Raw genomic sequence first — 13,273 nt, 5'->3', positions numbered from 1 at the left:
AGTAATGCCATATTAACCCAAATACTGTCACTATGACATGTGTCTCACAGACCAAATGTAAGTCGACACTCATGTTCTCTAGTTCAAGCAGAAATGATGTGGATCGATTCAAATTCCTGAGCCTGGATGATTTCAGCTGGAAACAAACCAACTCTGCTTCTTCTTCAGATAATTCAATTCAATTCAATTTTATTTATATAGCGCCAAATCACAACAAAAGTCGCCTCAAGGCGCTTCATAGATACAGAGAAAAACCCAACAATCATATGACCCCCTATGAGCAAGCACTTTGGCGACAGTGGGAAGGAAAAACTCCCTTTTAACAGGAAGAAACCTCCAGCAGAACCAGGCTCAGGGAGGGGCGGGGCCATCTGCTGCGACCGGTTGGGGTGAGAGAAGGAAAACAGGATAAAGACATGCTGTGGAAGAGAGACAGAGGTTAATAACAGATATGATTCAATGCAGAGACGTCTATTAACTCATACTGAGTGAGAAAGGAGACTGGAAAGGAAAAACTCAATGCATCATGGGAATCCCCAGCAGGCTACATCTATTGCAGCATAACTAAGGGAGGATTCAGGGTCACCTGGTCCAGCCCTAAATATATACTTTACCAAAGAGGAAAGTTTTAAGCCTAATCTTGAAATCTTGTCTCCTGAATCCAAACTGGAAGCTGGTTCCACAGAAGAGGGGCCTGAAAACTGAATGTGTTCACTGACCGGTGTTGCCAGCTTTGGTGGCTCGTCTCCCGCTCGAAGAGGACCAAAAAGAGAACAATACAGTGTTCAGCTGCCTGGCTGTGCTCTACACACACAGCCCTGCTCTGGTACAGTAAAAACCACATTTACATTTGTTTACATTTCCAATGTAGAGGATGAGTTTAGATCACTGTGGTCCAAGCTTGTCGTCAGTTATAGAAACTGGATGGGTTTCCTTACATTTATTTTGTGTTGACAGAAGTCTTTGATTCATATTGATTATTAAAGAGCAGCTGTTCACATGTTTAGAAAGATGCTTTGAAAGGAAAAACTTCCAACCAATCATTTCTTTTATTAAATGTTAAATCAGTTATTCTTACAATCCAACACATGCAGAAACTTTGACATGCTCTGATGTAAATCTTGAATTACTTCACATTGTGCATTTTGTCCCTAAATTTTAAAAATATTTTTAATTACACTTTTTTCTTAAATGTTTTTATTTTATTTTTTTTATCTCTTTCAGGTCGTGAATTTAATGAAACCCATAGTTGCTGCTTCCAGTCATGTCGTGGGCAACAAGGATGTTGATAAAGGTGAAGATTTCTATGGCCACATGCAGAATAACTCATCAGATTGCATGTTAAAATTCCTTTGAATGAACCCTCATGACTCAGAGCTTCATATCTAATGTCTCTTAGCATCGTGCACAGCACTCTCATCAGTATTTGGTTCTTTTGTAGTGATCTGTCTCCAGTGTTGACCTCTAACTCTCAGTTTGTTTCTCCTCCACAGAAAGCCAGAACATTTCAGTAGCACTCATGAGAAAGTTTGCCCAGAACCACAGTGCTGAGGTCCAAGCAGCTGTGACCTCACTTCCTGCACAGCAGAGACCCTTGTTAACGTGCATGCCGTGTTTACTTTTTCTTATGTTAGGAGTTCGGGTTCACCATCCTGTGTTCTGTATTTTGATTTCCTGCTTCACTATAAATCGCTGCTGCTGTTCTTTACGCGGTTTGGACACACTTCTTGCTTTGTTCTCAAGAGTGTGAAGTAATGGATTTAATCTGCTAAGGAGAGTTTTTCATTCCCATTGCTCTTTGGGAGTCAGCGGGCTTTAACCTGTGGAGAAAAGCGTGTGCTCTTGCTCCTTCAAACGGTTTTCTTCAGAGATTTCTCACTGTTTGTACACATGCTGAGTGGCTAGTTTTGAAAACACTTACTTTACCTTTACTACTCTGCTCAGAAATGCAACCTGTGACCTTACACAGCCCAAAAACTTATCCTAAAACATAAATTAACAAGGACAGAAGCTTTTTACAAATGCTTCAACAGTGTAATTCTAACAAGGTATGCAATACATCTAATGTCAGTTCAGAGGTATGAAGTGATGACACTTTGACATCACTGAATAAAAGCAGTCTTGTCATAATAAGCTTTGCTGTGGACAGTTGGCGCGTTCATGTTAAACTTTTTCTTACAAATAAAAAAGGTAATCAGATGTTAAGTTTGTTCAGTTTTAGTTGTTCTCATCGTGTTGCTCCTCAGATCTCCCGTTGTCCCTGAGCCTGACTAAAGCTCGGCAGCTTGTTTTCAGGGCATGGCAATGCAGATATGAGCTAAATGTGACACAGCAAAGAAAAATCAGAATCAAGAAACCCTGAGCTGACTTTCATGGCTGCAGACGTGACATTAAGAGCCTCACAGATCAAAAAAGTATGGGATTTAAACTGCTTCTAGACCTGCACACGTCTGTTTCCAGGGCAGGATATCCATTCCAGTGCAGCAGAAGGAGCGGTCAGTGTGGACCTCGGTGCTGTACAGGACCTCCTGGAGCTGCTTGTCTCCTGGCATCTGGGCTTTCACTCGTATCTGAAGGACAAAATAGGAAAATCAAGTTGCTCTCATTGTCACCTGATTTCCACAGACTGCCATCTGACCACATCCCTGCAGTTGGATCCCACCGCCGTACCTCTAGGATGGGTCTTCTTGGTGTCAACCCAAACCACCCTCTCCTTCAGCTCTGAGCTGAATATATACACATGATTGCTTCTTAAAAAACAAACAAAAACAAAAAAACGTCCCCACACGGAGTGAGACTCAGTCTTGGATGCCCAGATCAGCCAGTGTGGTGTCCAAGAAAGGGAAGGGTTGGTTTGCCAAGTTGGGCTGTACCTCGATGGGCAGTGTCACCAACATGGGGATATCCTGCTCCGGTCTGACGCGCAACATCTTGTTGTGGGACCCCGGGAGCTTCCTGTCTGCCGATCCGCCTCTTCGTCGGCCTGCTCCACAGTCGCCGCCTCCTCCAGAGAGCGTTTTGTGTCGTCTGCTGCCAGCTTGACTTGCTGATCTTTATCTCAGGAGGCAGTGGGTTTTTACCCTCTCCCCCTTTGATCCTGTGCGTTATCGTTTAAAACTCGCTATCTGCATCTTTTGGCTCCAGCACGTCTTTATTGTTAGAGTTGTTGCTTGCTGTGTTCTTCTGCGGGGTGCTGATGATTCATTGTTCTGCTTCTTCTGATGGTAAACGCCTCTGGAAAGCCTGAATATGTGAGCGCGTCTGATTCATACAGAGTTCTGCTCTGCCCCCCCGGACTGATATATGCAGCCAGTGTGAATGTGTGTTATGTATCACTCACATGTTAGGTTCATTAGACTGACACAAGGGTGATGCACGGATGTTGGTGTTTTTAGGGCCAAGTGTGAAAGTGGAAGAAAGACAAATTCTTTTGAAATGTTAAAAGAATGTTAGAAATTTGATCAGAATACAGTAAAAATGAGAGAAACAGATATTTTTCTCAGATCATTGTGTTAAATTGTCATAATCGCCGTGTTCTCTTTAAGACTATCAGCTCTACTCTAAACAACCCTGAAAGCCTCTGCTGACACATGTCATCAGTTCCTTTCTTTCTTTGTAAACAAGGTCGAGTCTGTCAGGTCAGCAATAGAACTTCCTACAGATGACCCATCAGTGTTTATTCCATGACTGTAAACATGTTTCCATTTGTTACTTCAGTCTTTACTCTGAAATACAGGAAATGACATCATGGCTCAAAATCTTTGTCGTTCAAACAATTCTTTATTTAACAATATTTTAACTTTATTTAACAAAATACATTCAATAAAAACTTAAACAACAGAAAACTGATTTTTAATCCAACCACTGAAAAAAAAAGGTAACGACTGAACACAAACAGAAGAACAATTTATAAAGATTAAAATGGAACTACAGGAAGTTTGATTCACAGCCTCATTTGAACTTTAACTTAAACTTAAGGAGAGCCGACCTGAGCTCTGTGGAGCCTGATCTCCAGGGTTTTAAGTTGGACTCTGAAACCAGAGGATGTTTCTCTCTCTTCAGATTCACTCTGATCCTGTGATGGGAACGATTTCAGCCCTGCGTGATCGCGCTGATGTTTGCACAGAGCAGATGATGAAGTGAATGTTTTGGCACAGTGGTAACAGTGAAACAGTTTATTAGTAACGTGGGATCGTTTGTGTGCAGAGTATGAACTGAGATTACTGAAGCTCTTGTCACACTGCTCACAGCTGTAGTTTCCTTCCATGTGTGTACGTTCATGCTCGTTACGATTACTTGAACGTGAGAAGCTTTTGTCACAGTGTCTGCACTTGTATGGTTTCGCTCCTGTGTGGACTCGTTTGTGTGTTTTAAGCTGACCTGCAGTGGTGAAGGATGACCCACACTGATCACAGAGGTGCTTTTTGACCCCACTGTGAAAGAGTTCATGTCGTTTTAACTTAGCTGATGTGGGGAAGCTTCTCCCACATTCTTTGCAGTATTTCAGTTTGTCTCCAGTGTGTTTACGTTGATGTATTTTTAGGCTGGCTTGCAGACTGAAAGTTTTTCCACAGATGTCACAACGAAAGTCTTTCCCACCACCACAGCGATGACAGGGTTGAGAAGTGGATCCATCTGTGTCGCTCTGCTTCTAAACAAAGACACAAAGACAGTGTAAGTCAGTCCTTCAACACTTTTATCCTGAAAGTCGCCTGAAATAAAGAGCATCTCTGCAGACGTCCAATTACATTTTACTGTTTCAATTAACACACTCAGTTTACTGGGCTACAATAACTACAATACTACCACCATAATACTACAGCAATACTTATTTAATATTACAGTAACCTCTGACTTACACTTAAATGAAATGAAAACCTGAATAATGGCTCAGAGCTACTCTTCGGTGCAGTAGAAGTGCTAACATGCTAACACAATTTAATGAGCAGACTTGTTCCAAACAGTCAGACTGAACTTACAAGAATAAAATAAAAATACAAACCTCACAGTAACTGCACTTGTAGAGTCTCTTTCTGGTGTGGATCTGTTGGTGTTGTCTCAGGTACTGTGGAGTTTTAAAAGTCTTCTCACACAGGTCACATTGATAAGGTCTCTCCTCAGTGTGGGTAAACATGTGGCGTTGTAACTGTGCGTCTGTTGTAAAGTATTTGCCACACTGATCACACCAGTACACATCTTCTCCGGAGTGAATGCGTAGGTGTATATTTCGGTACCCTAGCCGGCTGAAGGTTTTTCCACAGATGTCACAGCTGTATGCCTTAACTCCAGAGTGGGTAACTAGATGACTCTGTAAGTGGCTACTGTGAGTAAAAGCTCTGCCACACTGATCACAGCTGTAAGCTTTAACTCCACTGTGGACGACTTGGTGTCTTTTCAGGGAATTCTTCCAGGAAAACGACTTTCCACACAAGTCACAGCTGAACGGTCTCTCTCCAGTGTGGATGAGCTGATGTTGTTTTAGTTTAAACTTCCAGGTAAAATCCTTCCCACACTCGTCACAGGTGTTTTTTTTCTCTCTCTTGCTTCTGTGAGGTTTGTCGGCCTCCTGAGAGCGCTGACTTCTCGGTCCACGTTGGTCCTGCAGTGACAGAGATACAAACAGAGGCAGTGAGTGAAATGCAGTCATTAAACAAACTGAAGCTTCAAACTCCCTCCATTAACACTAGTTTTAAACCTGAAGGTGGAGTGTGGCACCAAACACCACCAGAACCTGAACGACTGCAGGTGCTGATAAGTTGCGGTCGCGGTATTTCAACATCTAGTTAGCAATACAGAAGACGAGCGAGAATAAATGGAGTAATATTTTTTATGTGGCAGGTAATTTCAAATGCAGCGATTCTATCAGCCCAACAAACATCAGCAAACACACAAACTGTTTGTGTGCAGTTTGTCTCACAATGTGATGTAAAGACTGCAGTAAAATCCTCTGCAGGTTAGTGCAGGATAAGCAGGCAAGTTTACTGTAATGTGATGGATTTAAGTAAAGAACAGTGTGTGAGTGGTGCACAGTGACTGTGGTGCTCATGTCAGAGTTAGATTACATCAAGTGTAGCAGAGATTAACTTAAACTTAAGCTCATGATGCTGACATTCATTCACTGAGCTCCACCCACATACCAACAGTTTAGTGTCTAATATAAAGACAGTGTACTGTCAGTGTAGAGAAAGGAAATCAGCCAGGACAACTCGTGAAACATCTGCTGACATCTGGTTGAATTCACAGAGAGCAGCAGGTCAGCTGATCACAGCCTGCACATTAAAAAAATCTACTGGAGCTCTCAATAGAAATGATTGTGAGCTGTGACCCTTTTCCCCACACTGAGCCACTACAGCTGATTTTAGGGTTGAATCCTGCTGAATCCCACTTTAACATCTTCCTGCTCATTTTGATGTTTAGAGGCAACGTCACCGTCTAAGATGTAGGCATTGTATACATTGTATACATTATTTCTACATTACATTAATATTGCACAAGGTTCATTTAGTTTAGCATAAAATATACATATCAGTACTTCAGCTTTTAATGGAGTATTTCTTAACACTAGTATCTGTCACCTTCTGTGTTGAGCTCATTGTTTTCTCTGCAGTGGCTGAGCTGAGTCCAAGTAGCTGAAATTTCCTCTGCTGCTCCGTCAGACTCTTCTCCTCCTCCTGATCAGCTGGGACAGAAAACAGAACTTTGTTAAGCTCCACACTGCACTGAAGAGTCAAAGTGTCTCATATGTTCATCTGAGAACACACAGAACACATTTTAGCTTCCCTGGGTGGACAACTTGTTTGAAACAAACACAAAAGGTTTGAGCACCGATACCAAATTCAGCAGTATGGCACACCAGTACCAGGAGAGCAATTCCTCTTTAAAATATGCCCTGGCCAAGAAAAAACCCGACAATATACGTGTGCCGTGAGAAATGATAGATAGATAGATAGATAGATAGATAGATAAAATTTATCTATCTATCTATCTATCTATTTCAAACATGCAAATATAATTGAAATAACAACAGAAAAAAATAAAAATAACAAAACTTAAAAATCATCAAGTTTTCATGTAAATATCTATGTCTACAGAATGTGTGTGCTCGAAAAGGAGTAGGATGAAGTTTTCTTGTTCCTACCCCCTTATTTCAAATTTCATTGCTTACAAATCCATATCCAGGATTCAACATTATTTGATCATATATTTAACTATGTACAAGTCTAACACATTGAACATACACAAATAAAACCATTTTCAGCACATAAACCAGAACAACAACAAACTACATTTTTTACATAAACTAATCACTCTGTTTATAACAGCCGCTTAATCTCTGAGTTTATTTTCTATCTATGTGACAAAAACCTTAATGAACACTTAAGGTTGGGTTACTCCGGCCTTGATTTATAAAAAATGAGGACACAATGAGACAACTCAGTCACTGAGAGGAAGATTTCCTATATTCATGCAATTTATTATTTTTGAACAATCCTGTGAATTTTTGTATTGATGTACTTGTCTTGATTTCATCTGTATATCCGAGTGGGTGTAGAAATCTGAGCCATCATCTGAGTAAGCCTCATCACAACTTTGCGCTGATAAAGGCAGCTGTGTTTTAGCCTGGAACACATTTATTTTTACATTTCTCATAAATGTATTTCATTATAGCACTTTTACCGCCAACATGTTGGGTCTTTTGGAGCCGGAAGTGACCTTATATGGAAGAAGGGTGGCGCTAGCTAGCTTAGTTAGCAAGCTGCATTCATAAGCTGTGCAGGTGCCACAGAGATGCTAAGTAGCCTTAATAACAGGCTAATAAAACAACAGAAACTCTGATTACAATGAGCTCATTTAAAAGCTTTCTTCTAATAAATTCTTTTCTTCTCTGTGTTTCACAACCTTTTGCTGATATCTTTCTGTAAATTAGTTTAAAGCAGCTTGAGTCAATTTAGTCAGATTTTTTTTTCCAACTTGTTCACAAAAACTTGAGAAGAGACACCGAGGAGAGCAACAGAAAGCCTCATTCAGGAGCTAAACTCAAGATTAACTAGACTCGGATTAATATTAGCTCGGTGCTTACCTTTAAATCAGTCTTGACAATAATCGGAGGGAAAAACGCCATAAAGCGGGAACTCGGCTTCTTCTTCTTCTGCTCTTGTATTTTTTGGCGGTTAAAGCTTTAAGGCGCATTACCGCCACCTGCTGGACTGGACTTTTCATGTCCCAAACATTATCAATTGGGCACAAATTTGTTGGAGTTTCTGTTAATAAAAAAGATGGAATTCAAGGATCTTGTTATTTGGTTTGTTTGTTTTCACCATTTACTCTACAATTTTCTGCCAGTGTATAGCAAACCCCACAGCTCAAATCAATGAAGAATTTAGTATTTTTAACATATTGCTTAAACTGGAACCAGCAGCTATATAGGCCTAATTTTTAATCCAAACATGTGATAGAGGTTTACCACCAGGAGAAGCAGACTGTAAATAAAAGACTGTGCTACTGAAAACTGTTAGTCTGACTTTGGATTGTAAATATGTTTCCATTTGTCACTTCTGTATTTGTATATGGCTCAAACTATTTGTTATGAAAGCAAAACAAACAAACTGATGTTGTATAAATTGATTCAGGATTATTTACTTCGAGTCCAGAAATCATAGCTGTCTCATCAGATCCAGTTGTGACATTAGCTATAGTTTCCGCGGAGGGTACTTGGTTCTGTATGACAGCACAGCTTTTAGGTTGAATTCAAGCGCTTGAGTACAGCCTGATAATTAGAGGCCTGCAAACTGTTTGCTGATGAACTTTGGAAGTAAAAGTACAGACAGCTATAGAAGACACAGGACACGAGATGGGTTCATTATTTCTTTTGAGTTCCATGTAACAATCCGTAACTCTGTAATTAATGAATGTGCCATTTAATCTTGGCTGCAGCCAAGATTAAATGGCACATTCATTAAATGGCTAAAATGGGTTGGCTGCCGTTCAGCATTTAGCACAAGTCAGCTTTTGATCAGAAAGTTTTCTGGTTTGATCCCTGGCTGCTCCAGTCTGCAGGCGAAATATCCTTGGACAAGATTGTAATCCCAAGCTGCTTTCTGATGCATCCATTGGAGTGTGAATGCTTTATAGAGTTTGTGAAACAGTTGTACGTGTGGTCAGATTGTTTTGTATTTGTGTGTGGATTGAAGCACATGTCTGAGAGCACATCAATCACTGCACATATTTTTTAAAATCTTAGTTTAAATAAAGTTTTTGATTATTTATTATAAAAAAGAGATGATATATATATAATGCAGTGGGCACTCTACCAGCTAACATGTCAGTTAATTTGACACATTGATTTATTTATCATTTCTTTTTCTCTCTCAGCTTTTCAGCTCCATATTTTTGCCATTTCTTCCACACTCAACTCTGTTCTACAAGGTGAGCCCACAGTTAATGTAGGAGAGGGCAGGTGGCATTAAGAGATTTGATTGGGCAATCTAGGGCCCAGTTAGTTCTTCCTTTTGGTGAAAGCTGGGCTCTTCAGTTCAGCATGGCACAGCTCCAAAGATTCTGCAACATCAAACCCTCTGTCTGCTAATGTTACATCACCTGGGCTGAGGCAGTCCAGGTAATTGCAACAGTTTCTTGAAATTAGTTAATTCAGATATAAACAGAGTGACAGTTTACAGATTCAAACATGTCTCAGAGAAAACAGAAAAAAAACAGTAAAGCCCAACTCTCCTCTTTGTGATCAGGAAGACAAAATTCAACTTCCTGATCAAGTAGACAAATCATTCAACCAGCTTCTAGAAAAGGAAGATATTCAAAAGTTGAAAGAAATGGAACTCCTAGACAGGGAAGAAACTTTGAGCTTCAAGCAAAGCTTGATAAAGCACTAGAAAAACTAGTGCTGAAGGACAAAAAGAATCAGGAGCTGCAAGTAAAGCTTGATGAAAGACCGCACACAAATGAAGAGTTTCTTCAAGAAAAAAGGCTACAGGAGATAAAACAGAAGGAAATGGATTTCAAGCTCCAGGACATGGAGAAACACAACAAAGGCTTGCAAATCAAGCTTAATGAAGCTCTGCAAAAAATGAAAGAACTCCTCCAAGAAAAACAACAACAGGACATGAAGCAGTGCAAACTCCAAGGCATGGAGGAAAAATACAAAGCGCTTCAGGTAAAGCTTGATAAAACACTGAACAAAAATAAAGAGTTGCTTCAAGAACAAAAGCAACAAGAAATTAAACAGAAACAAACGGACTGCAAGCTTGAAGACGTGCAGGAAAAATACACAGCGCTGAAAATGAAACTTGATAAAGCACTGCAAAGAAATAAAGATTTCCTTCAAGAGAAAGAACAGCAAGACATGAAACAGAAACATCTGGATTGCAAACTTCAGAACATCGAGAAACACAACGAAGGCTCGCAAGTAATGCTTGATGAAGCTCTGCAAAAGAATAAAGAAATCCTTGAAGAGAAAGAAAAACTGGACCAGAGAGACACGCAGTGCCAACTCCAAGGTGTGCAGGAACAATACGGAGCGCTGCAGGTAAAGCTTGATGAAACACTGCACAAATATCAAGAGCTGCTTCAAGACCAAGAACAACAGGAAATAAAGCAGAAAGAAGACAAAGAAATTCTCCAGGACTTTGAGAGGAAAAACCAAAACCTGCAAGAACTTTATAACAAACTGAACTACAAAACACCTGAACTGGAAGAGGAAAAGGAAAAACTGCAAAACCAATGCTCAGAGATGCAGAGTAAGCTCAATGACATGCTGAGAAAAAACACAGAAGTCGAGGAACTTTCAGACAACGTGAAGTGCAAAAACACTGAGATACAGGTGCTAAAGCAACAACTAGAGAAAACAAACGAAGACCTGCAGTGTTCACTTCAAGAAATCGAGAGCAGAAGTCAGCAGTTGGAAGACACACACAACAAATTACAACAGAGTTATACAGAGCTGCACGAGGCAAAGCTAATGCAGGAGGCAACATCTAAAGAAATGAAAGAAAGGCTCGAAGACAAACAAGCCAAATTAGAAGAAGTGGAGAAAACATGCAAGAGACTTGAGCAGGAGAATGCAGAAACAATTGATCAGTTGAGAACCCTCATCCTAGAGAAAAAAGTGCTCGTGGAAAAGCTCATGGAAAAGAAGAAAAAACGCTTCTGCTTCTTCTGGAGGAGGGACACTCCTGCTTTTTCTACTTTTTCTACTTTTTCTACTGCTAATGTCACCTCGTCTTCCTCCACCTCTGTTCCATCTTAATTTTCACCTCTCCTCTCTCTTTCTCTCCCTTTCTCTCCTGACACCTCTCCCTCCCCTGTCTCCCTTTAACTCCTATCACCTGTCCCATCTCCTCCCCCCCCCCCCCCCCCTCTCTCTTTTCACCCTCACCCACCAACCAGTCCCGACAGTTGACTGCCTCCTCTAGAGCCTGGTTCTGTCATAGGTTTCTTCCTTTAAAGGGAGTTTTTCCTATCCACTGTCGCACCTAGTGCTTGCTCAGAGGGGATTGTTGGGGTTTTCTCTCCTCTATCTCTTTCCTCCTTTCTATCCCTTTCCTTTACCTTCTTCTTTAAAACCCCTCCCCCCTTTCTATTTCCTCAATAATTTAATAATAAACACAATTGGCAAAATTTTAAAAAGTCAGATCAATGTCTTCATTCAAGAATGAATTGTCTTTGTCACGGGGTCATGTGTATTTTGTGTTTTCCTCGGGCTGGTGATCCTTGCAGTTGTTGAGCCCAAGAGTCCAGATTTTTAGTGTTTTAATCACATTTAGTGTTACATTTTAGATCACAACAAAAGGATATCCACAATTTAGGATTCAGGCATTTGTCTTTTTCAATATCATAATCATTCTATGATTGAGTCGGTTACAGAAGCAGCAGTTAGCAGCAATAACTTCAATTCATCAACATTTGCAAGCATTTCTTTATACACAGCATTTCTGTCAGGGTGAGGTCTGGACTTCCATGCAGTAGATTTGCTGCTGTGCTTGGGCTCATTATCCTGTTGCATGGCCTAATTTAGGAGAAGCTTTAGCTGTTGGACAGACGGCCTCACATTTGACTCTAGAAAACTTTGGCATACAGAGGAGTTCGTGGACTGCAAGGTGCTTATTGCTTGTGTCTGCAGAACAAGCTCAAATCACCACAATTGAACCAGCGTACTTGACAGTGGATTTGAGGTGTTTGTGCTGTGTTTGATTTTTGCTGAAGTTACTGCTGTGCATTATGACCAAACCTCCACTTTAGTCTCATCTTTTAAAAATATGTTGCTCCAGAAGCTTTCAAGGGCAAATTTGCAAACCTCAACTGAGTTGTTGTGTTCTCTTTAGAGACAAGAAGCTTTCTCCTGGCGGCCCTTCCAGACCAACCATACTTGTTTTGTCTTTTTCTAATTAAACTGTCTTGAACATTAACATGCTGTTTAAGGCCTGTAGAGGCTCAGATGCAGCTCTTGGGTATTGTGCAGTTTCTGTGAGCACTGAACAGTCTTTGTGGTGGATCTGAATGCTCCAGACTAGCAAACTTGCTCATGGTCAGTTAATCAAGTGCATAGAGCCCTGTGATGAATTTTCACATTTACTCTGTGAATCTTCATTCTTCTAGCTAGTCTTTACTCTTTTAGAAGCTTTCTTTGCTCAGACGTCTGCAGCATTGAATCTATGTCTTCTCCACTGCTATTCCAAACAAGGTGCTGATGCAGGGGTCATTAGCACAGTAAGATTTAAGTGCACAAAATGTTCACATCATAATAGTAATAATAATTAGAGGAGAGTATTATGTAGTCCAAGAAGTGTGTGGAGAAGTTTTCAGTGCGGAGGAGGGAACCATGGTGTTCAGGAGCCAAACTGCTTTGGGGGAAAATGCTATTGCACAATCTTGCCGACCTGCTCCTGATGACGCAGTCGTCTTCTGGAGGGAAGTGTGGTAAACAGTTGATGGGAAGGGTGATGCGGGTCAGCCATGATGCTAGTGGCTTTCCCAGTGAGGTGTAAATATCCTGTAGACTGGGTAGAGAGCTGCCAATAACACGCTGTGCGGTCCACACAATCCTCTGGAGGGCTCTGCGATTGGACGCATGACAGTTTTCATACCAGACTGTGATGCAGCGGGTTAGGATGCTCTGCATGGTACCTCTGTAGAAAGTATTAAAAAAGGGTTTGGGGATGTGCACCTTCTTCAGTCGTCTCTTAAAATGCAGTCGCTGCTGAGCTCTTTTAGTCACTGATTTGGTGTTGCTGGTCCAGGACAGGTCCGGGGGCGGATCTAG

At 40.9% G+C, this 13,273-nt stretch overlaps 1 protein-coding gene and 1 long non-coding RNA gene across 4 annotated transcripts; one reads left to right on the top strand and one right to left on the bottom strand.

The window, feature by feature from the left end:
- The first annotated feature begins 723 nt into the window (after positions 1-723).
- Positions 724-2,569, top strand: LOC146566529 (uncharacterized). Its single transcript, XR_014893786.1, has 3 exons — positions 724-826; positions 1,225-1,294; positions 1,494-2,569. It is a non-coding gene; the product is annotated as an uncharacterized LOC146566529 (long non-coding RNA).
- Positions 2,570-3,768: 1,199 nt separating this feature from the next.
- LOC146566528 (uncharacterized) lies at positions 3,769-6,913 on the bottom strand. 3 transcript variants are annotated; one of them, XM_085286020.1, is made up of 3 exons: positions 6,576-6,913; positions 5,003-5,599; positions 3,769-4,651 (listed from the first exon to the last, which is right to left on the bottom strand). In XM_085286020.1, the coding sequence occupies exons 1-3, from the start codon at positions 6,591-6,593 to the stop codon at positions 3,974-3,976; spliced, it is 1,293 nt and encodes a 430-aa protein (XP_085142146.1). In that variant the 5' UTR covers positions 6,594-6,913; the 3' UTR covers positions 3,769-3,973. The 3 variants fall into 3 exon arrangements, with proteins under 3 accessions (XP_085142146.1, XP_085142144.1, XP_085142145.1); XM_085286018.1 differs by lacking the exon at positions 6,576-6,913 and having other exon boundaries at positions 5,003-5,647; XM_085286019.1 differs by lacking the exon at positions 6,576-6,913 and having other exon boundaries at positions 3,769-4,648; positions 5,003-5,647.
- Positions 6,914-13,273: the final 6,360 nt, after the last annotated feature.

Source organism: Mchenga conophoros, linkage group LG9 (assembly GCF_057382185.1).
Source record: "Mchenga conophoros isolate Kocher_MC1m ecotype Shallow Benthic linkage group LG9, M_conophoros_male_GT1.1, whole genome shotgun sequence".
NCBI lineage: Eukaryota > Metazoa > Chordata > Actinopteri > Cichliformes > Cichlidae > Mchenga > Mchenga conophoros.
The sequence above is the reverse complement of the archived record's forward strand: the minus strand, read 5'-3'. Positions and strand labels throughout refer to the sequence as shown.